This window comes from Molossus molossus, unplaced genomic scaffold, assembly GCF_014108415.1.
Source record: "Molossus molossus isolate mMolMol1 unplaced genomic scaffold, mMolMol1.p scaffold_m16_p_3, whole genome shotgun sequence".
NCBI classification, from domain to species: Eukaryota; Metazoa; Chordata; class Mammalia; order Chiroptera; family Molossidae; genus Molossus; species Molossus molossus.
Genome location: NW_023425366.1, coordinates 30,669,453 through 30,693,994, shown reverse-complemented (window position 1 = coordinate 30,693,994; position 24,542 = coordinate 30,669,453). Strand labels below are relative to the sequence as shown.

The window sequence follows — 24,542 nt, the reverse complement described above, 5'->3', positions numbered from 1 at the left end:
TACAGATAATTCTAAAATTATTTCAACACATGCGGTTTTCTAGTTTCCAGTAGTACTCACACAAAGAAACAACATTGTCTAGTCTGCTTTATTCAAAGGGGAAAAATTAAGATGAAAATTATGTAAGGAATCTATCTTTGGTTAATGAGTCAAGAAATGCTTGTCTACCTGTGGCTAGGCATTTCAATGTAAGATTAGGCTTTCTGTAGCTGTTTCTGTATTTAGAGAATTAAAATAATTAGACTAGGACTTTAAATATCCCCCCTTCCCCGCTACTGATGCTACACCAACTAATACATCAGTCCTGAGATTCAAACCAATATTTCCAGCTTCCTACTGGGTATCTCTCCTTTCTTGTCTAATAGACATTTCAAACTTTTGGTTGAAAGCCAAACTCCTGATTCTACCAGCCTGTCTCCCCTGTCAGGTTCCTATTCACAGCAGTACTCCATCCATCAGCACGTCCTGCCTCAAAATGCTTCCCCTCTTCTGCAGCAGCTCTGGCCCAGCGTTGTCTTCTTCCCAGACTCCTGTAACCAAGCCCTCCTGGCCTTCCTGCTTCCCTGCAGACTGGTCTCCAACCAGCAGCCAGAGAGGATTAAAAGTAATGTAAATCCTATCATGCTCTGTCTAGCCAAATCCTTCAGAGTCCTTATCCAGGCTTAAAGGCATCTCTCACTCACCATCATGATCTTCAACCTTTCCTGTCTCCTCCACTGGCCACACCATTGACCTTGTCACTATTTCTTCCACACGCCAAGCTCCCTCCTGCACTGGGGTTTTTGCTCTTGCTGTTCCACGTGCCTAGAGACCTCCCCTCTCTCTAGATGGCTTAATGTCTGCCTCTTGTGTATCTCTCAGGATTTGCTCGATGTCACCTCTGCAGAGAGGCCTTTTCTAGCCACAACATTCAACATGTTCTTCCCTTTGTCACTTTATAATCCCTTAAGCTGTTTTATTCATTTTCAAAGCAGAAAGTAAATAGGTTTGCTTCTTTTTGGAACTTTCTACCACCAGACCATTACTCCCAGGAAGTGGAACTTGAATGCTCTCCTGAGATTGGCACATAGTAGGCACTCAATAAATATTGGTTAAATGAATAAATGAATGAAATAATTTCAGACCTTAGAAGATGACAGACAAGAAGAAAATTATGCTAAACTCTTAAATATCCAGTTATTTCTTATTACAATATCTTAGCAACTGCATTAAACAATCACATTAGATTTCTATGGTATGAAAACTGGATTGTGGAACTTCTAGTCTTAAAGCTGGACTTCTTTATATTTAATTAGTCCCTGGGAAGTTTTGAATACTCTGCTCATTGTCCCAATAATGATACTTTATATGTAGATAAGAAATTATGATCTAGCATAAAATTTGTACTGTAGCCTTAATGAGATTCGAAGGTAATCCTTAATTCCTGCTTGGTGTTTCTCACCATGCTGTTGGCTGCCTTTCTCTATGTGGAATGCTCCCTCTGGGGAACTGCAGCTCAAAAACGGCTGGTGAAAACACAACCAATCCATCAGAGAAGCACATTCTCCTGACATCAAGCGTTGGTGTGTGGGAATAACACAAAGGTCACAGCCAGGGTTCCCTCCATTCAGGCTGCCCTGGGGCAGTGGTCTTCACACTGGGCCCCTGTGCCCTGGGGCTACATGAAGACTTGTCAGGGGGACACAGGGCTTGGGGTTTGAAGGGAATCCATGTTTAGGTCTGCAATGTTCTCACGCTGTCTGAAAACAAAAGTGACCTGCTTGAAAACACACCCATGTGCGTTTCCATGGCCCCCTTCTCTGATCACAAAACCAAGTGAAGTCCCTCCCTGTTTCAGAGTGGGAATCGTCCTCTGAGTCCAGTCCTAGGGCTCTGCAAAGTGGGCTGAGAAGGAAGATACGCTAATGATGGGGAATTCGTCTTTTTTTCTTTTTTCCCCCCTATAAGGTGGTTTCCAATTCTTTACTTTTTCCAACATTGAAGGAAAACCTAAACAAGGTGTTATTTGGTAGATAATAAGAATAACTTCTGATAATGGATCCCAAGAGATTTGGAAATAAGCTGTGTAAGCGTAGAGTATCAGGCGCTAGTGCTGCAAGGAAAGATCGTTCATTCCCTTCACCTTTTACATGTGAGTGATGTTTCTCAGCACTGAAATCTATAAAACCAAAAAATTGAGAAATGAATGATACAGAACCATGTTCATTCACGCACTAAGTAATAATCCTCTTGGACCATATAAATTGATTGGCATAAAAGGGCTCATTCATCTAAGGAATACATTACCAATATAATATTAACTTTTATATTTGAAATTTTAATCAAGATGTATGATACACATGTTATTTTGATCAAGTGCATCCTACTAATAACTATAATAATAACTTAATCCATAGACAATTTTAATTTAAAGTCTAATACCATAAACTATTTAAAAATAACGTTTTCTTGGTATATGTGTATATATCTTGTTTGCAGAAAGGATGATCAATAAGAGATGTTTAAGCATAAAATACATCAATCGGAGTAAAATTCTTGAGCAATGTGGAATGGTCATATGTATAAGAAGTAAAAAAAAAAATGATATACAATTTTTAACATTAATGAAAAACCTGCTCAGGAATTATTAAAAAGAATTATGGTGGATATTAAACTACTATGGTATTCAGAATTCTTAGATATATTTAGAAGAGGGATGTATCAGTTTGTTTTTTTTTTTAATCCTCACCAGAGGACACTTTTCCATTTTTGTTCAGATAGAGTGGGAGGGAGAGAGAGGAAGAGGGAAGCATCAAGGTGAAAGGGACACATCGAGTGGTTGCCACCTGCACGACCCAACCAGGGCCGGGGACAAACTGCAACCTAGGTACATGCCCTTAGCAGGAACCAAACCCGGGTCTCTCGGGACCGCAGGCCAATGCTCTAACCGCTGAGCCAAACTGGCCAGGGCTGTCAGTTTAATTTTAAACTTATCATGCAGGAAACTACATCCTTTGCAACGATTTAAAGTTTAAAGTGGGAGAGGAAGCTATATAGGTGTCCAAAAGTCTTTTAGGAAGTTCACAAGCAAAATTAAATAGAGCCTTGCTCTTAATAATTCTCATCACGAGTCACAGTCTGATTCTATCAAGAAACCCACAGAAATCTCCTCCAGGCCCTGTGTGCTCAATCCCTCTGTCAGGAGACTACCAGGTGGGGCAGGAAAAACAGACCCAGGAAATGCCAGCAGCCGTTGAAAACAGAATAAAATGACCAGAAAGCCAGGGAACTTCCAGGGACGGGACATGGGGACCTTCCCAGGCTTTCATAGGAAGGCCAAGGGGAAGGCAGTGGTGAGGCCCAGTGCATTCCATCCTTTTTTCCAAGTGAAGATACCAGCTTGCTCTTCTGCACTTATTTGAGCCCTCTCTTTTCTGTATTTAAAATAAGGAATCTGTAAAAGAGAACTGAGCGGAGGCTAGAACCTCATCACTAGGCTAGTGAGTCGAGACTAGATGACAAATGTAGCCTGCGAAGGTCCTGAATCTGGAAATTTCCCAACAAAACAAAGGCTAGCTCCCACCATCCATGGGTGGGACGTGACAACATGAGACGTGTAGAAAGATGAGAAGAGTCAGGCTTGACTTAACAGGGAGTCACCAGGAGATGTGTCCCCTTGGCAGAAAAGTCCATTCCACACAGCCCCCCTTCCTCCCACAGCCTCCCACCCCACACTCGCAGGGGATTCACTGACTCGTTAATGCACCCCCCCCCCCCCAGTCCTGGGTTGACCTGCCTCTGTCAATTCCATGAGCTAAAATCATCCCTGCCTCTCTTACCAAAGGAAAACAGAAGGGTACATTCATTCCTAAAAGTTCAGCAGAATACTTAGAGAAAAGGGACAAATGCGCCACTTTTGGGTAAAGGCTGGATACATTTCAATCTCACTGCTCCTCGTGAGACGGACTGATTTGTTCATCTAGTTAAACTAAGTGGGATTCTAGGCAGTTGCTGTTGGTTTGTTCTGCACCGAGTTTCAGCCAGGTCTCAGCTCAGTTCCAGCGCCCTGGGAGCAAGCAGTTACAGATTTACCAGGGGACAGTGGTTGTCCTTGCTACTGTCACTGATATGGCTTCTGGTCTGCAGTTCTCCTCCACTTCCCCAGCACGGCTCTCCAAGCATCGCTTCCATGGGAACACCCCAAACCCTCCACTCCATTGCTGCCTACAGCCTCCAGGCACAGGTGGGGTGGTTTTGGGCCAGCTGGAACACTGAAAAGCAGGGATGCTGGAGCGTTCTTTTAAGCCAAGTGGGAAGAAGACAAAGCGCGACTGTTAGTCTTCCTATTTGTGCCTAATTTCACTTACCCACTTGAATGGGCTTTGTCACAAATTGTACTTCATTACCAAACGCTCCCTACTCATTGTTGGCTGCTCCTAGACCGTTTCTATCAAATCCTGTAGCACAGCGCATGCTTACCACTCAAAATACCAATCCAGGGAGGTCCTCTAAGTCAATGTTTTTAGCTAGTTCAAGCCCTTTGCCTACTAGAAAGTAGGTAACTGTGAATAACTCCTCTATTTTCCCATATAAAGATGCTTTAGAAACAATACCCGTTTCTTCATTTGAGAGTTTTTCTTGTCATTATTTATTATATCCTTGCCAATACCCTACCTCTTTTTATCTACCACCTCTTCACCTGGACCAATGGTAAAAACGGGTGAGCATGAGATACAATTCCAATACCGTTCTTTGGGGTAAGTGAGGTGTCACAGAGCAAGATGACACACTGGGATATACCGTATCAGGTAAACTGAGAAATGTTCAATGTAGCCAACAGAATTACTCCTTGGTCTCCCACTATCTATCATTAATTAGTTCAGTAGATAAGCATCCTGCCAAGAAAGCAAGGTTAAAGGTTTGATTCATAAGGGGACCTTCTAGTTCCCCTGAGTAGCTGATGCAGCCTCCATACCAAATCCCAGAGACACCTGCACTTAATATTCTCTGTTCGTCAGTGGGTGAGGAAGGGGACAGATGGAGGAACATCTCAAAAGTCTTGTCATAACATACAGCACACACACTGCCTAGCATCATCTCTGCATATGAAAGAGAACACATTTTAAAAATCACCCAGGCATAAGATATGAGGTAGCAGCAAAAAATAGTATATTTGAGAATTGATAAGTAGCTTCAGTTCAAGTAAAGTAGGTCTCAGAAAGGTAAAGCTAATATCCTAGTGTTTTTGAAGGATTCTATCTCAAAGCCTGAATCTGTATATTTTCTGTTTATTTTTGCTCTCCATTGCTTGTTCACTGGTACCCTGAGAGAATTTGTTTCCTTCCTTAGCCCAAGGCAGAGACACTATACTGGGCCTAAGTAGGAGAGGGAACATCAAATGACCTTTAAGGATCAGAGTTTGGGGTTCCAAAGATTAGCTAAGACTGAGGCCAAGGGAAGGTGGGGCTCGGGAGGAGCGCAGCACCTCCAGCCCTCCCGTCAAACCATGCAGGCTCCCCGAATGGTGGGGACGTTGGACACCTTGAGTAGGAAGGACAGCGTCAGGGGAAATCCTGTCCCCATCAGAACTGAGACATTCCCTGTAGCTGACTCAGCTCTGAACTCAACCATCAGTCTTACACTCGCATGTGATGTTTTCAACAAGCTCCTTACATGCATCCTCTAGAATGAATTAGTCTCCAAACATAAGGGGCTTTATTAAGCAGAAAGCTAAAGTTGGACTTTGCCAAACCAAAGATGCTCATGATATCTCCATTTTAGTGTGTGTTATGCAAGATTACACTAAAACAAGAAACTCATACCCATTTAATATTCCTACTGTGTATATATTTCCAACCATATGCTTTGTTTTGACTCCAGACATCAATAGTGGCGATGTTAATTGAAATCTACTTTCAAAGCAATTGCCTAATATGTACAATAACAGAACGAGGAAGTGTGGATCAGGATAATTTCTGGAGGAAATTTTTGCCTCTGTTCCAGCCAAAGGAATGGAATGGCTCAGAGAAAAATACCCAGGTTAAAGTGTAGTTATTATAGAATATTTCAAAATTGGAAGAAGACAGTTTTCCAGAAGATCAGCCGGCTGTTTTTATTTATGACAGGTCTGATGGAATTCTAAAGCAGTGGTTGTCAGCCATGGCTATGCTACATTACAATCCCCCAGGAGCCTCAAAATAAAGGCTGATACCTGAACATCTCTGGGGATGGGCTCAGGCCATTCTAACACACACCTGAGATGAAGAATCATGTTCTAGAAGAGTGTTTCACCACTGCATCGGGTTGCATAATAACAATACGGCGTGCAGTTTTGGTTTAGGGGTGTAGTGGGGGTGCTGTGTTCCAGGTGAGGAAGGAGGATGTGGATTTATCTCAACTGTCAAAGCTGCTATGGAACAGGTGATGTCCAATGTTGAATACTTAGGAAAATCTAGGCATGATCATGGAAATGTGGTTTATGAAACCACACTGTTATGACTCCAACCTATTATGCATTAAAAAAAAAACACACCAAAAAACTCAGAAGTATCTGCTAGAGGCCAAAACAGCCCTGTTGTGGGAGTTCCAGCCGCTAACAAGGAAGATCCTTTTCCTGTTCCCATGGGGCTCGTATTCTAGCAGGACAGTAACAGTGCAACGCCCACGCGCCTTCATCACATTCACACAGCGCGAGGCCTTGTCAGTGCTTTCCAGAGAAATGTAAAGAGAGAGATAGATGCTCGTGTTCCTAAAGGGCCTGGCCGAGGAGAGGACACTCCTCCTTCTGCTGCAAGTGGACGAGAATACGGGTCTGTACACAGCACTCCTTACATGCCCAACGTTGGGGTACACAGACAAGGAGGATGGGTAAAGAGTGGATGGGAAAGGAGGTGACAGAATAATTGCGGGGCTCAGAATAGCTGAGGTGACCAGGTTGGAAAGTGAGTGGTAAGAGCAGGCATAGTGCCCAACCGGAAGGAAGGCTGTGAACTGCGATGTAAGTACTGAGGATGGACGGCGAGTGTTCAAGTAAAGTGATCTGAACAACGAGGGCCACGCAGGATCCAACAGCAGGCAGCGGAGCTTCCCAGTAGAGAGAGGGGAGGAGGAAACGAGAGGGAGGGAGAGAGTGAGCTCCTGCGATTCAGAAAACTGTTGCCTGGGCTATAATGCATAGAGAAATCTCTGGAATTGGTAGGTGCTCAGCTTCCAAACACAACAGTAGGTTAATACTGATCATATTCTCGCAACATCTGAATTTAACTAAAGCTACCACTAAGCTGAATTTAACTGAAGTCCAGACATAGCTAAAAGATGTGTCAGATGAACTCAGCTCTTCACCTTGGCAACCTGATGGAAGAAATGGGGTGCTCACTTTTTTGGAGGCATGTATTACCTACTTCAGTCCATTCTAATATTTTACATGCAATGTCTGGCATAAATAACAAATCACAAGACATGCAAAGGAACAGGAAAAAGTGACCAAAAAGTAAGAGGAAAGATAGTCAAAAAGACAAATCCACAAATAACCCAGATGTTAGAATAAGCAGACAGGGACTTTATCTATGATACGTGTTAAGCTTTCTACTGGATAAATGGAAAATGCATGAAAAAAAGAAAAAAAAGAACAAATTCAGCAATGATATGAAATGAAAACTGTAAGAAATGAAAAACTACAAATTCAGCAGAGAAATAAAAATAAATGGGAATTCTAGAACTAGGAAATACAATATCAGAAATAAAGACTTTATATGATATGACACAGAGTGGAGGAGAAAAAGCCAAAGGGACAAAAAAAGGAAGAGAACTAGGGAAGTTTTATCTTAGAAGCCAAGCTATATGAAAATGTCAAGTGCTGCCGGAAGGTTCAAGCAAGATTAGAAGAGAGATGTGCCCATTCTAGGAAGCACAGAGAGTCTTGGGGCCTTCATAAAACTGTTTTTATTGAAAACAAATCAGGCAGCAGAGTACACTTTGTGTCATTCACATCACAGAAATACTGAATATTCCTTAACTGAAGTCCCGTACAGAGGTCAGCATGGCCACAGTGAGGGCTCTGAGCACAAGAAGGTTGAGAGGGGCAAAGCGGCCCAGGTGGGAGCTCCAGGTGCGAGCTCCAGGTGTGCCCTGCACCTGCCATGCTGCAGGCTGAAGCTGAAAGGTGAGATGCACATGAATAGTACAAAGAATTGAAGAACTTCCCTCAAGAAGTATCAATAAGACATCATAATGGATTTACTAGATAAGGATACAGAAAAGGAAGAAAAGCCCCAAAGTTTCTATCCATTTCTATCACTTGAAAAACAAGGGCATGTAAAAAATTATTGTTTGAGTATGTAAGGAGTAAAGGAGACAATGACTTGAAAGTCTGTACAGCTTTTGAGGGCCAGATAGAGCGACAGAGTGAAGGCGTCTCATACGGGGTGTGTAGTGGGAGGTCTGTCTAGAGCAGAACTTGCAGATTGTGTCCTCAGCATGGCATGTGGAAAATGGTAATACAGCCCTGGCCGGTTTGGCTCAGCGGTTAGAGCGTCGGCCTGCGGTCCGGAGATACCCGGGTTCGGTTCCCGCTAAGGGCATGTACTTTGGTTGCAGTTTGTCCCCGGCCCTGGTTGGTCGTGCGGGTGGCAGCCACTCGATGTGTCCCTTCACATCGCTGTTTCTCTCTCTCCCTTCCTCTCTCTCCCTCCCACTCTATCTGTACAAAAAATGGAAAAATGTCCTCGGGTGAGGATAAAAAAAAAAAAAAAAAAAAGAAAATGGTAATACAGTGATGCGTCCCCGGGTGCGGGCTGTGCCCTGTTGGAAACCACAGAGCCAGGTGCTGGACCTTCCTAAGCGCTGATGGTATTAACATTTCAGCACACCTGTGACCCATTCATGGGGCATCACGTGAGGAAATCTGGCCTAAAGGAGCGAGTTGAGGCCTGTCCACTACAGTATCCCAGTGGTCCTGGCACACGGTGGCCCTCCACAACTATTTGCTGGTGAGAGAAGGTCGTGGCTCATATCTCACACACACCTGTGTTTCAAGATTTTAAGAGTAACAAGGTCACTTATCACGGACCCAACTCACACAGACACTGAGCGGTATTAGTTTGTGGAGTTAATACTCAATTTAAAAGTTTAAAACCACCATTTTCCATTTCATGGCTATAACTTTCCATTCTGACGAGTAAATTAGATTGTTCAAGTCTGAAGATGAGGACCAAGGGCTTTTTAAAAAATCTCCTGATCTGTCTTTCATATCGAACACCCTCTAATGTTGATATTGGAATATTAGTGACTCATTTAAAAGTAACACATCACACATCACTATAGTTCTGCACCAGCCCGGTCTGTCTTGTCCTAGCTCAGCTGCCTGCAGTAAGTCACAAGGATGATACAATTTGGGATCCAAAGGATGCTATGTGCTTCAGGAAACGGGCCACTGGTCTTTCACCCACTCCAAGCCATTATTTCACTGGACATTGTTCACAGACATTACAGTACACAAAAACGAAGAGGGAAATTTCATTTTGAATGTGAAAAGCAGGCTTTCCTGAGAGTAAATTTTATTAAGGGTCTTGGTTATAAGAAAAGAAATCTCTGAGTTTCAACTAAGTTTCTTGAAAGAACTTTTAGGACATTTTGATGAGGAGTTGTTAAGAACTCCCCGATTCTATGTCTCTCTTTCCTCCTAACCAATATCTCCTTGATGATGATTGTCTCCCTGGATGAACAAACAGCCTTCTTCTTCTCTAGGAGCAAAATCTGCTCTTGCACTAATGCCATTTCACAGGCCAGACTGGGTCCTGGCCTCAGACTGCCCAGATCCAAGGCGGGTGGACCTCCAGGCCTCCTTTGGTCTCCCGGTCCCTGGCCTCTGGCCTCTTGCCTGGGGTTGGCTGTGTCCTTCCTGGGATGGCTCTCTTCTTCTCCTCTTATTGACCCCGTGTCCTCCAAGGCAGAACCACTGGCCAGTTCAGTTTATGGTGTCAACCTACACCCCCCCCTTTTTTTTTAGCAGAACCCCCAATTACAGCCGTCCTTGCTTGCTCTAATCTCTCAAGATCCAGCATAATAGATACAACCAAATGCAAGCCTAAGTAGCTAAAGAGTATTCATCTGTAAACTTTTCAATTATTTCTCTAATCCCTTATTTTTAGTATTAGAGAGTAAAAAAAAAACAATTTCTTTCCACGATTAAAACTTTTGTTTGTTTGGTGAGGGGAAAAGATAGCAGTGACCACATAGAAGGAATACAATGTAGAAACATTGTCCTGCTAAAAACCTCTTTTCTATTTTTAGATTCTCAAGATTTGGGGTATTTGAGAAGAGCCATTTCATTTCTCATGCATTCTCCTCTCTTAAGCTTTTTTTCTGAAACTGTTTGGCCAGGCATTAAATGAATACCTAAAAGTCAAATTAAAGTAAGTGTTTCTCTTTTTTTTCTCCCTCTCTTCCTCTCATCTTTTGAAGTCTTGAAGCAGAGGTCCTGAATCTGAATCAATTGAAAACTCTCAGTTTTGCCTTTCCCCCACATGGAGTACTTCCAAGGGGCGAGTCGTTGTCTCATTTAATGAAATAATTATTGGCTGCTCGATTTATTTACAAGTCCCTTCCCAAGGAATTTTTATCTGCCAGACCCAGCCGCCAAAATTCCCCAACAGGTGTCTGAAGTTAATTAACGAAGAACCCATGGCTGCCTGAGAAAGGGAACAGCATCCATGAGATTAGTTCCTGGGTTTGGGAGATAAGAGCACGAACACAGGCACTTAATCTGAAGATACCAAGTTTTGGCTGAAGCACACAGCTTTGCCACTGCCCGTAATTTGGCTCGTGAGATCCAGTTATTAAAGTGAACTGGCAAAGAGTGCTCCGATACATCACCTTGTCTGGGAAACCGGGCATTTTTCTAAAATACTCATTGAAATTGCATGTGTTTTAATGAAAACAACATCTGCTAGAGTCTGAAGAAACATGCTTTGAAAAGCAGAGAAGGCACGCCACCCAAATGTCCTGAAACTGAACGAATGAAGTGAAGTTTTCATATTCCCAGGAATAAAAATAACACACAGCCTCCTCGGGTTGCCCTGAGAAAGATTCCAGAATCTCAGTCTGTCCCTGGGTAGAGGTCGGACTGCTTCCCCAGGGTAAACTAAACAGAGAGAGAAGGTGCCCATGGTGCTGTGTGATGAGTGCTCTGGGAGAGGTCTGCCCTCCAAAATGGGGTGCCACATGCCAAGGGGTTCTGCCACATGCAAGCCACTGGCATGGGGTGAGACAACTAACAAAAACACATGCACGCATCTATATTTTAACTGATGGGTGTGCCATCCGTTTTGCTAGGGGACACTGTGGGTGCAAAGTATTCTGAGCATCCAGAGGATGATGACCGGATGTGCTCCCATCCCAAGCTGAGGAATTTAGACAGACCTTGAGAAGTAACCTCCTGAGTAGCATTTGGAATGCTGCTTCACGAAGATGGACACCCAGCTTTAGGTATCTTTTTATTCCCCAGAGAACACACTCTTATGACTAGAGCATTGAGTAAAAATATATCCCAAAGTTTGGATGAAGATCAGTAGTTATAGGTCTAAAATTCCATGGAGACACAGCTGTGATATCACTTGATGAGACAGAATGCTTGATGCATATATACAGTGGAATATAACTCAACCATAAAAAAATGAAATCCTGCCATCGGCGACAACATGGGTGGACCTAGAGGGTATGGTGCTGAATGGAACAAGTCAGATAGAGGACAACGACAAATGCCCTATGATTTTACTTACATGTAGAATCGAAGAAAAACAAACAAACAAACAAACAAACAAACAAACAAACAAGCAGAACAGAAACAGACTCATAGATACAGAGAACATTTTGATAGTTGCCAGATGGGAGGGGGCTGGGGGGCTGGGTGGAAATGGTGAAGGGATTAAGAGGTACAAATTGTTAGTTACAGGATTGTCATGGGGATGTAAAGAACAGCATAGAGATTACAGTAAATAATACTGTAGTAACTACGTATGGTGCCAGGTGGGTACTAGATTCATCAGGGTGATCACTTCTTAAGTTATATAAATGTCTAGTCACTGGGGGTACACCTAAAACTAATATATTATATGTCAACTATAATTGAAAAAAATATATATGAAAAAAGAGAATGCTTATAAAGCAATTTAACATTCAGGACAGTGTGGATACAATGAAGGCTTTTCCCCTGCAGTTTCCAAAGAGAGAAACAGACTTCTCACTAAGTAAAGATCTGGCTCGGGGAGGGGAGGGCGGAGAGAGGACAGGAGGGTTGACTGTCATCTAGTGACAACATTATGTTTTCTTTATTCAGTCCTTATTTGCACTGAAAGGCTAATCATTTATATTTATTTAAGAACATTTTCATTAATTTATTAAAGAATGTTGTCCTTTAAATATAACCAGCAATCATTGCCTATAGAATGGCCAGATGAAATCTTTCCTCTGCATATTTAAGACAGATTGTGGGAAGAAGCTGGGAACATGCTCTGCCTGCTACTCTTCTCCCCAGAATGAAAGGGAAGGTCTGAAAACTGTGAGGGGGTAGGAATAGCACTGGATTTACCGCATAAATCATAACTAACTGGCCTGTCAGAACCCACCCTTCCTCTGTTCATGATTCACTAGTGTGGGAAAGTACGAGATGGGCATTGCAGGTACACCTGGAAGTCTGGGGCTCCGTTCTTTTTCGTCTTTCCTGGGGGTGGGTATAGCTGTGTTCAGGAACCAGCAGACGTTCCTAGAAAGCAGCCCTTCCCGGACCCCAGAGAGTCAGGTTCTGTGTGGTGCTCCCTTTGAGGCTGGACTGGATGGAGAAGGTGTTGCCTGGACAGAGGCTCAGCTAGCTGTCAATGTGAAAAGGTCAGGCAAAGGCAAAGAATCAATCATTTAATATGCATGTGTGGGGGCATCAAAGGATGCTCATAGGTCCTTCCAAATGTGGTGACTCAACCATCCAAATGAGACCAGCAACCGGGACAGGGTCATGCAAAGCAGCGAGGATGAGGAGAGAGGACCCAGGCAAACTGGGGAAGGGCCAGGTCCACGAGGTAGGGGAAGGCCCTTCTCTGCAGTCCAGGGAGGGGCGTGGAGAGCGGGGAGGATGTGCCCAGCATTCAGCCCTGCCTTGGCTGCCAGACAGTGTGGCAAACAGCCACCACCCAGGGAAGTGAAGGGAGCGTGCTCAGTTATCTCTGCCAATACTACATGCAGGGTGCAGCAGCTCTGCCCACCCTTGGCAGAGACCAAAGCACACAGAAAAAAAGCATTACTATCTCCTCCCCAGTCTCAAAGCTCTTCCAGTGTGCACCAGAATGAGTGAGTGTGCGTAGTCATGGATTTCAATGACATCTAAGCCAGTGGTTCTCAACCTCCCGCATGCCGCGACCCTTTAATACAGTCCCTCATGTTGTGGTGACACCCAACCATAAAATTATTTTTGTTGCTACTTCATAACCATAATATTGCTACTGTTATGAATCACCACCGGAAATATGTGTTTTCCGATGATCTTAGGTGACCCCTGTGAAAGGGTCGTTTGACCCCTAAAGAGGTCGTGACCCACAGGCTGAAAACTGCTGATCTAACCTGTCCATCTTGCCTCCCCTCCCTGGATGCTATGGGGAGAGGCTGAAACCGACACCCCTCCACACCTTCCTCTCTTTATTTGGGGTTCCCGACCTCCTCTAGATCCATTCTTGAAGATAATTAACCCTTGTTATTCATCCACCAGTGAATTATTATAGCACATATGTACTGAGTGCCTGTTACAGGGACGGCAAAGTGCTAGGCACAACAGGAAATACATAGGGTATCAGATCCCTGCTTTTCAGTCATTGGGAGGAGTTGTGATGCAGGCACATACAAGTAAAAGGCAATATAAGAATAAAACTGCACCATGGAAATCTAAGATGAATGAAAGATTTCTTACCAAGTGGATGTTACCTACCTCCACTCTGAGTTCAGAAGGCAGCCTTCAGCAGGAAAGCCACCCCGAGCTAGGCACCGCGTGGTGGGTGGGGGTCAGAAAGTAAAGAGCAATGAGAGTGTCCCAGGGAAGAAAGAGCTGCCGCAAAGGCGGGCAAGTGGGAATGACGGCACGGACGCGGGTGTGGCTGAGGAACCCATAAAGAAGTGCAGAGACAAGAGGCGGTGTGGCGTGAGTGTGGACAGCACCTTCGTGTGACACCGGACACCGAAGCATTCATGGGACAGACAGCCCTGTAAGTTGGGAAACTTATACATGTGGTGCCCATGTTCTGCTTCATAACTATTTTGATACAGCCTTTTGATTTCCTATCCTGCCTGCGAATAAAGCGAAACAACACATATGATGAAATGACGCTCCGGGGATTATTTTCCATGGATGTGTAGCCAGGGGTTCATGACCAGTGTTTGCTCAGCACTAGCTATCTCTAGTGTTTATATGTGCTTTGAGTTTCTAAAACACACTTTTATTGTTGTTTTGTTTTGTTTACAGAGAAGGTGGGGATTTGGCTAAAATAAGTATCTGCCCTCTTCATCAAGAACTGTCCACCTGCTGAAATGGATGGCATTTCCCTAAACTGACTAATGTGATGTAATATTGTTTGCTCTTTTCATTGAAGCTAATCATTACCATTAATTAAGAAAACAAACAAAAAACCTTTTTGAATGATGAGATGATATACTTTCCCCAGATGGATAATATTTTCAGAAGGTTGCAAAAAAGAAATGTGAGAATGTGCATCAGGCTGGACGACTGCTCGCAGTCCCTCAGAACACCAAGATCTACCTCTAGACATGCCACCTGCCCGGTGGCAGGGACCTGCACAGAATCATGCAAACAGCCCGAAGGGAACACTCAGGAGAGGCAGATTGTGGCATTCCTTTTAGCGCTACTATATGACCCTCATTAGTGCTGAGGAGGCAGGGTGACTGTTGTTCAATAGCTTATCTGGAGTTTTCCTGATAACAGAGTCCGAGGAAGACAAATCCTTCGCTAACCCGAGTGTGGTAGCTGCTCCTCCCCCCACCCCAAACGAAAAATGATCTAAGAAGAGATGTAATTTAAAGTGAAAGCCCAGAACCAATGACGGGAAGAACTGGATTCCTTCTGAAATCCTGAGTGCCTGCCTACATCTGGGAAACTAGTAGGAAAATTAGCTTTTGGATGATTTTCTTTATTAGTATAGAATTCTTTTCTTCAGTTGATATTTTATTTAATTTGCTTACTTAATATTTTGCTGATTTGGGATTCATTTCAAAATGATGCTCAGACAGGAAAAAATTTAGTTCAGTCATTCTGCAAATATTTATGAGGTTCCTACTGTGGGTTGAGTGCTATTTTGGGTACATGGGTTACATCAGTGAACAAATGAGAGACTTTCCAACCCTTAATGGGCTTCCATTCCCGTGTGGGGAGATGGACAGGTAACAGATAAATAAATAATAAGCTGTATATTACAGGGTGATCAGTGCTGTGGAGAAAAAATAAAGCAGGGAAGGAATTGGGGTAGAATTTAAAAAATGAGGCTAGAAAAGGTCCTATTGGGAAATTGGTACTTGAGGAAAGATGTGAGTGGGGTGAGAACTGAGGTGCACAGACACCTGGAGGAAGAGGATCCTAGACAGAGGAAACAGCAAGCTCAAAGGCCCTGAGGCAGGGCTGTGCTCATGTCATAAGGGAACCATGGTGACCTGGTGGCCTCAGCAAACCTAGTGACAGTGAAGGGTGAGGCTAGAGAGGGAACAGAGAGCTGCACTGCGGAGCTGTGTCTGCTTCCAAAGCCTTCGTTTTATACTGAGAGAGATGCGGCGCTCTCAGGGGTTTCAAGAGGAGAAATAACATGCTCTAAGGTTTTAACAGGACCACTCTGGTTTCTGTATTGAGAGGAGACTGTGTGTGTGTGTGTGGGGGGGGGTAGAACCAGAGAGACCAGGTAGATGGACATGATAATAACCCAGGTGACAGATGATGGGAAGTTGGGGAAAAGCCATGAAGGTGAAAAGTGTCAGAGTCTGAGAAAATACAGAAGGAAGCACAGGTGTGTTGATGGATTGGATATGAAGGGTGAGGAGTCCAAGGGGACTGCAGAGTGCCTGGCCTGGACCCCTGCACGGACAAATTGCCACTTGCTGTTGTGGCGAAGACTGTGGAAGGATCGGGTTTGGGGGGAAGATAAGGAACTCAGGTCTGGAGATGTTATACTTAAGATGCCTGATAGACATCTGATGCAGACAGTGGACAGATAATTGGATACAGAGATGTGAGATTCATGTTAGAGAATTCTACTTGGGAGTTGTGAGAATATAGACAATCTTCAATACCATGAAATTATATCAGTTTACCAAAGCTTTGAGTGAGATGTGGTAGAAAAGAGAAGACGTAGAAATTCATTGTTTTTGTTCTTGGTTCAAAGTCACTGCAACTTTCAATATATAAAGTTCTATGTAGCATTTTTTTTTCTATAAAAATCACTACTTTGATCCAATATTTATTCATTTATTTATTTATTTTCTTTTTAATTGATTTATTTTTGTTACAGATGTTTCTCCTTTTTCCCTTATAGATACCCCCTCCCGATTCCCCCAATCCCCAGCATTGTTAGCTATGTCCATTGGTTATGCATACATGCATATCAGTTCTTTGGTTTATCTCTTCCCTCCCCCTCACCCTCCTCCTCTGAGGTTTGTCAGTCTGAATCCTACTTCTTTCTATGTTTCTGGGTCTATATTGTTCATCAGCTTACTTTGTTCATTATATTCCACAACAATTAAAAGAACTAGCAAAGGTCACTTTTTCTTTCTTCTAGATAGAATATAATGTTGTATTTTGTTGTTGTTAAATTCTGTTCTTCTCATTCAAGAAAAAAGTTATTGATTGATTGCATAAAGCCTATGGCTTAGACATTTTCACTTCCATTTTTTAATGATTGGTTCCCCTTCCTGTCTGGTGACATTTGATAGTAAAGGCTTCATTTAACATAGGCATTACGAAGCTCCAAATGTTTCTGCCCCAGACAGAGTACCAGACAACCGGCTTCGAGGAGGAAGGGATGCCTGGGAGCTAGAAAACCAATTAACCGTTCTCTATTTTGCTATATTTTAATCCACCAAAAGAAATAAAACACGCAAACTCACAATACCGAGTAGTGAGCATCCAGGCAGTAGACTGATTAGCTATTGATTTTCCCTCCGTTTTCTAGAGGAGCAACGGGATTTTATCGGAAACAACTATGTAAGGAGAAGGAAAGCAGACAGGGAGAGAGAATCTTGACCTTTTGAGCTCATGGTCTGGTTTCAATACTTTACAAAATCCACAAACAATATTGAAATAAAATTCAAACTAAGTATAAATATCAAATTGTGTTTGTTTCATGCAAGTATAAAGGATAATTGCATGCATTAGACACAGATGTGAAGTCTTGTTTTGTTGTGAATAAATGCATGGATGAAACCTGCAAACATGTTGGTGTTTATCAGAAGGTATGATGGGTGCTGTGAAATGGCAGGGAAACACGCGAAGGGCCTAGCACACCATGCTCAGGAATCTGACGAGCACAAACGGAGCCACGTGTCTATGTTAAATCTGTGTATAAATTTTGGATCTACACCTGGTATTCCAACTGTCCCAGAATAAAATATTGCCCTTTTGCCACTCACCTGCTTTCTCCCAGATACCCCAGAGGATATATCCCCTGAACCTTTGGCATGGTGGGTGGTCCAGCTCCCTGCTGCTTGATATCCACTGACACCTGTTACCTGCATCTAGGCTTGCCAGACTTTCTGCTGCACTGACAGACCAGTGACCCTTCCGGAATGATCTCTTTGATCCCAGATGCCTACATTAGGATGATGGTCTGTGGGAGACTTGAGCCTCTTCCCAGGTAGGTCCCTGTGGTTCTTTAGTTTTCCAGGCATCAATCAGCTTTGGCCTGTGTATCTTCCCACCTACAGGGGGAGGAACCAGGAGACCTCTCCAGCCTGGGCTCCTCTGCCCCAGGTACATGAGGTCTTTTGAAGGCCTTGTACCACTGGCTTGCTCCCATACCCTTTTATAGGGGCCTTCTGCAGGGGCAGCTCCTTCAACTTAGGTGCTCTTCCCCTTAAATATCCACATGGCCACTTTCACCTCCTCCAAGTCTTGACTCAACTGTTACCTTCCCAACAACTCCTGCCTTGACCTTGACCTCTCATTTAAAATCACAACTCCTTATGCTAAGTGAAAGGAGCCAAACACAAAAGCTCACATATTATATGATTCCCTTTATATGAAACGTCCTGAATAGAAAAATCTAAAGAAACAGAACACATACTGGTGAGTGCCAGCAGCTGGGAGGAGGGGACAAAGGGAGTGACTACCCAATGGGTACAGGGATTTCCTTCAGATGATGAAATATTTTGGAATTTGATATCAGTGGTAGTTGTACAACATTGCAAAAACAATGCCACCAAAATGGTAAACTTTAAAATGGTTAATTTTATGTTATATGAATTTCACCTCAATTAGAAAATTGACAACCTCACCAATTATTGTCTCCTTTATCCAGTTCCATTTCTCCTAAACACAGGATGGGGTTCATGTGCACATTTTGTTTAGTGTACATCTCCCCTCTCCAGAATGTAAACTCCACAAGGGAAAGTCTTTCTGTCCGTCTGGTCAGTGATGTGATCATCTCTGGGCCTAGAACAGGCCTGGAACAGTGTAGGTCATGGATACATATTTGCTGAATATATAGGTGAATGTATGACCTCTTTAATGTTCATTAATAAAAGAGCCTCCCTATTTCTTGAATACAGAATTAAAGATAGACCTTTCTCTAAACCATAGGAATAAAGAGCCAGTATGGTCTCCTCCAAAATAAATTTAAAAATCGAAAGGAGAAGCGAAGTGGTGTGGTGGATCCCACTACAATTCCTGTTCACTGCATGGAAAGCAAATCAAGAGCTTGATGGGGATCTAAAGGATCATGAAGATGGTATCCGGTGCTGAGCAGCACTGTGGTCGTTTTTAATTTGCAAGTATTAGAAATCCTTGGATTTAAACTAGGAGAACTGGGAAGAAAGCATGGCCCCTAATAAATGCACTATTTCTGCAGACACATATATTCTACATGTGGATTCAACCACCTGGACCCCACTGGGAAATATTTCATGTATACACAGATGTGGTAAAGCAGAGAGAACATACCAATGAGCTCCTTATTTCGGACATCCAGGGCCATGTTCCGGAGCGCTGTGGCCACTGCGCACACCACGCGGTCGTTGTCTATTCGGAGCAGCTCCACAAGGATGGGCAGGCCTTTCTCTTTTCGGACAGCGGCTCGGATGTACACTGACCACTGTGAGAAGAAGACAGAAGGCACAGGTGTTGGAAATGGAGGAGGAACAACCCTATGAGCAACTAGCATGTACGAGTTTTCAGACTGCTGTTTGCAGGAACCAAAAAGGTTGAATTATCAAGACCTAGTTGTAGAATAGATTAGACATGTATTTCAATGTTTTAATTTTCATCTTTTGCCTTCAATATATGCTAAAGGTTTCAGGGTGTGTCAATCAACCACATTTTGTGTCGCTGGCTCCAGCATTTACTTAGATTGGAAAGCTGTCTGTAGCCATTCGAATGATGTATATACTTGATGCTTTATGATGTGAAGGCTTGGGACAGAAAGGGCTGGCTACTGACATTAAGAGGAAAAAAATGAACCCTGGAAAAAGTAGAAAATGATAAAAGATTAAGTGTGGGTGATTGTTTTATTTGTTTGCTGGTTAATCTTCACCCAAGGATATTTTTCCATTGATTTTTAGATAGAGTGGAAGAGAGGGAGGGAGGGAGAGAGAGAGGAAAACGTCGATGTGAGAGAGACACATCGACTGCTTGCCTCCTGCATGATCCTGACCCAGCCAGGGGTTGAACCTGCAAAGCAGGTACATGCCCTTGACTGGAATCAAACCCTTGGCCCCTCAGTGGGAGGGTCGACGTTCTAACTGCTGAGTCAAGCTGGTCAGGGCATGGGTGATTGTTTTAAAAACAGAGATTTAATTTAGAGGTGGGGCATAGAGAAGAGTTGCCAAATATGCCATCAATAAGTTATTTGCTGAATAATCAAGAGTAAATAAGTCAGAAAAAGGTAGGCATGCGGAGAGGTAAATATGACATTGCAAATCAATAGTAAAAATTATAAACTTAAAAACATTTAGATCATAATGTATTGTGTCTAGGGCCATAAATCTGTGCCTAATTCATAAAGTAAGGTATACAATTTATTTTGGATTGGCGGCTGTCAACCTTGATGGAACACACCTAATCTTACTGTGGAAATGTACTTGCAATATCAGAATGACAAGGCATTCCAATTCATTTCACAGAGTGCAGGTAGGCCCCTATTCAGACATTTGCATATACACTTTATACTTCTGTATGGTGTTCCAGAGAAGAGCTTGCACTATAAAAATCAACCCATATAAGGGTTTAATCGGTCGCGATTTCATTTATAATCTAAGAAAATGACATTCATGACAGGAAGTTTTGAATTCTGTGGTTGAAACTTCCTGGGGACCACCAAAGGTGGAGCAAAGTCCCCAACCCTCCCCCGCCGGGCCCCTCCACCCCCCTTCCCCATTGGGGCAGACACCCCAGAGCTGGCTCTCACCTGTGGCAGGCAGGGAGCCCCCTCTGGCAGTGAACGTAGGGCATATGCCATGCCTGCCACATCCTCAGCCCAGCCCTGCATGAAATATGAGATTAAAAACACACAACTTCATCCCATCCTACGTAAGAAGTCACATTCACATAGTTTCTTATCATCATCAACTCATACCATAAAATTTTCTCTTGCCCCCACTCCAGGAAGCCTGAGGGGATGGGAAGCAGATAGAATCACTACAGCATCTCTTGATTGCAGTGAATTATTTCATAACCCTGCTCTCAGGGAGCAGAGACATAGATGGTCAGGGAGTCAGACGTGGAGAAACATCCAGGTTTGGAAACTATTTCTTGGAATCTGGAGGGAGGTGCTCCATGAACACAGTACAAAACCTCCTTCATGCCTGTTGGAAATTTCATTTGCAATTTGACACGCTGAGACACGATTTTCATCTACCTCCTCCACCACCTGTAAAACTCTGGTCTCCGAGGCCCAGGGAAGATGGGAAACCTGAGCTTGGGCAGCCCATGCATTGTTGGGTGCGTCCTTACACTAAGGAGGGGAGCTAGAGAGAGGTAGAAAATGAAAATCACAGTGTGGGATCCGTGTTTACCAACTGTGAGATGAACATCAACAACAGATTTTATACTGGGGAGATACTCTGGACCTTTTCAGAGATGGTGAAAATGTTCCTGGGAACTGGGCAGGCTGAAGCATGGGCCCTAAAGATGACCTCTTTCCTGGTACCACCTCATTCCAGTCCAGGATGCTGCTTTGTACATCAGTGACCTCTTCTAATTCCCCAAGCCCTTGGCAGGCAGCATTAGTATTCTTATTTCATAGATGAGGAAATCTAGAAACAAAGTTGTTACACAGCCTGCTCACCAGAGTCAACTGTGCGCTGATCACCAGTCCTGTGACTCCAAATCTTTTCTCTTTAAGGTGCAGATAATCTTCCCTCCTCTGTCAGCATCTCATTCTCGCTCCCCTAATCCTCTGTGCTCAGTCTCCCAGATACTTCCTTGCTCTCCCCTCCACCCTTCCAAATGTTACAGAGAAGAACTTAGACATATTGGAAATGAGCCAAGAAGGGAAGGCTGTGACTTTATCTTCTTAGAAGGACAGCTATTATAGCCTTCCCATGTTGGATGAAAGATGATTTAGTATTTGGAAAATGATGGGAATCCTTCAGCTTTGTTGGGAACTTATTTGAGAGTGTTAAAAAAAAAAGGCTAGATATAGCCCCAAATGTGGATGAGTTACAGATATAAAAAGATCAACAGTGGTATATTCTTCCTAACTGAAAAGGGATAACCAGACAACCAATTTGAACTCATATTACTGCTATTGCTGCATAGAAAATAACTTTTATTGTGAAACTTTTAGTTGTGTATGGGTTTGTATGTGTATGGAAAACTCCCAATATTAGTTTGGTATAAGACAACTCAGAATAAATTATTTACATTTCACTCAACAGATGTTGCAAGTTTCTACAAGTTTTCCTGACATGCAAAAAGTATGTGATCGTGATGTTTTTTAAGTAGCAGCCAACCAATCAACCAGTCTAAAAGAGAATTGAGTTGTCTTAGAAGCACAGCAGCCTCTGTGGTGGCTGGAAGGGTATATGGGTTGCCAAGAGTTTTGTAATCTAAACAAAAGTAGGAGTACCACTAGCATAAAAACATGAGTAAGAGAGAAACATGTACCATGACCCACTGTGGCTGAGGTGGATTTAGCAAACCTCACACCAGTTGAGAAGTCACATATAACTGGAATCACAAAGAGAACGGCCTTGTGATTGCTTCTATTTGCATGTGATTGGACAGCAATTCCAAAGAGTAATGCTGTTTCCCCATGGCTCTGCTATTATCTAGCCCAACGAGGTGTGACAATGGGACAGAAGATACAGCAGCCAACATTTACTGTTTAAGAGGGTGCAGAAGCAGGTGAAAAATGGGGTATGCTTGAAAGAGGATAAGAATGGGAAGAAAACAATTTGCCCTCTCCGCAGAGTCAACACAGAACCTCCAAGCTGCAGAGAGATAGGCTCCAGGTTGGAGAGGAAGCAGGAGGTGTGAAGCATCATGGGGGAATGGCACCTGAGGTGCCCCTGGACATGAGCCCCCCATGTGAGGGGCTGGTGGTAAAATCTCCCATGAAGTTGGACGAGTGGAGTCAACAGAAGCTCTGCTGCCCTTCTTGGACCTCAGCAGTGTCTACGCCAGGTGCAGAGAAGTCCCTTGTACCATCATGGAGTGGGAACCACACAGTAGGAATGACAATGTGATTTGCTGGGTGGGGGATGGTTCCTGTAGCCCCAGTGTGGCATGGTGGGGGTGCACTGAGTGTTTCTGTGGTCTTGACTGGTGGGCTGTGTAAGTTAGCTAAGGAGGGAAGGCTAAGGACCCAGGACTGCAGGGAGGTTCGTTGGCCAAGAGGCAGGGGGAAACATCCGAATGGTAGGCAGGGACAGCCTGCCTGAGTTAAGGAAAAAATGTGGCTGTATCTTAGGGGAGATCATCAGTGAGGAGAAGCAGATGTGGGCCTGGACAGCATCTAGGACCAGAGGTGGTTCAATCACCAAGTGTCATGTCCCAGCTGAGAACCCAATAGCATGAGAAGGCTTGTCCTGGGCAAGAGGACAGAAAAGATTCCATACTGAGAAAATGGGACACTCAATCCCCACCCCCTGCAGGGACATGCCTGTAGATGCCCCCCACTCCCCCAAGTTCACCCTCAACTGCAGGGGGCAGGAGAGGATGAAAACCAACAAACATTAATGTGGCAAAGGTTTAAGCCTAAGGGACTGGGAAATAACTGAATTTGGTTGAGTATACCTTGAGATGTCTAGATTAAATGTCTCTTCTATTTTTTTTATCCTCCCCAAGGACATTTTTTCCATTTTTTTGTTCAGGTAGAGTGGGAGGGAGAGAGAGAGAAAGAGAGAAACATCGATGTGAAAGGGACACATCAAGTGGCTGCCACCCGTACGACCAACCAGGGCCAGGGACAAACTGCAACCGAGGTACGTGCCCTTAGTGGGAACCGAACCCAGGTCTCTCGGGACCGCAGGCCGATGCTCTAACCGCTGAGCCAAACCGGCCAGGGCTCTTCTTCTTTTTTTGCATTAGTTGAAATAAGGGGTCAGAGATGAAATGAAGCTGAATTACAGAAAACAAAGGACATTACTAGCGCACAAGTTGGTGTTTAACGCTGTTCCTTGTCTGTATTGACGATTTGGTAATAAAGTGAAGTTAATAACTTTGAACCCTTTGAACCCACCCAGGCTACCTCATTCCAATGTAGATTCCCAGGGGCTTGGCTTTAAAAATCCAATCCCAGCCATAAACAGAATTAATGGCTGTATTTTATTTTATTTTTTTAAATGTCTTCTCTTCTTAAAATAAGGTGATTCTGCTAAGGCTGCTTTATATTCCTAAAAGGAGATGAACATTGATTTCACTAGCTTTTTCCTCTGAAATCCTAATAATTTGAGAGTACTACTAGGGATAGTAGTCTCTTTCAAATACTAAATACTCTATTATAAGGCCAAGCCCATTTAGTGCTAAAATTCTGAAATTATTGATTAATATCTCCACACTTTAAAAGTTATCTTGCTTTAACTTTTAAGTTAAAGTGATTTAATGGTTTTGCTATGTGATTGTTTTCCAATTGACTTTCTTTACCAAATTAGCCATTTCGCCACTTTTTCTGTTGATATGGTGAAGCCCCATTTTCCAAGCCAAATTCTCCCAAACATAATTGCATCTTTCAGAATTTCAGCATCTTGTAGTGTCCCAGGGCCACCATGTGCTCAAGTTCTGTGAAGTTAGTGACAGATTGCAATGAATTTAGGACAGAGTGAGTGAGATTTTGAAATTTGTTTGGAATTCATTTACAATGCCATGTTACTTA

General features: G+C 43.4%; 1 protein-coding gene across 5 annotated transcripts in view; it reads right to left on the bottom strand.

The window, feature by feature from the left end:
- The window catches only part of CTNND2 (catenin delta 2), an 858,429-nt gene that overhangs the window by 80,411 nt on the left and 753,476 nt on the right, over positions 1-24,542 (bottom strand). For 3 of the 5 annotated variants that reach the window (XM_036280167.1, XM_036280169.1, XM_036280168.1), the window contains one exon: positions 19,172-19,322. In XM_036280167.1, coding sequence (XP_036136060.1) covers positions 19,172-19,322 — 151 coding nt within the window. Of the gene's footprint in view, positions 1-19,171; positions 19,323-20,633; positions 20,709-24,542 lie in introns of all 5 variants that reach the window. The other 2 variants (XM_036280166.1, XM_036280170.1) reach the window with 1 other exon arrangement.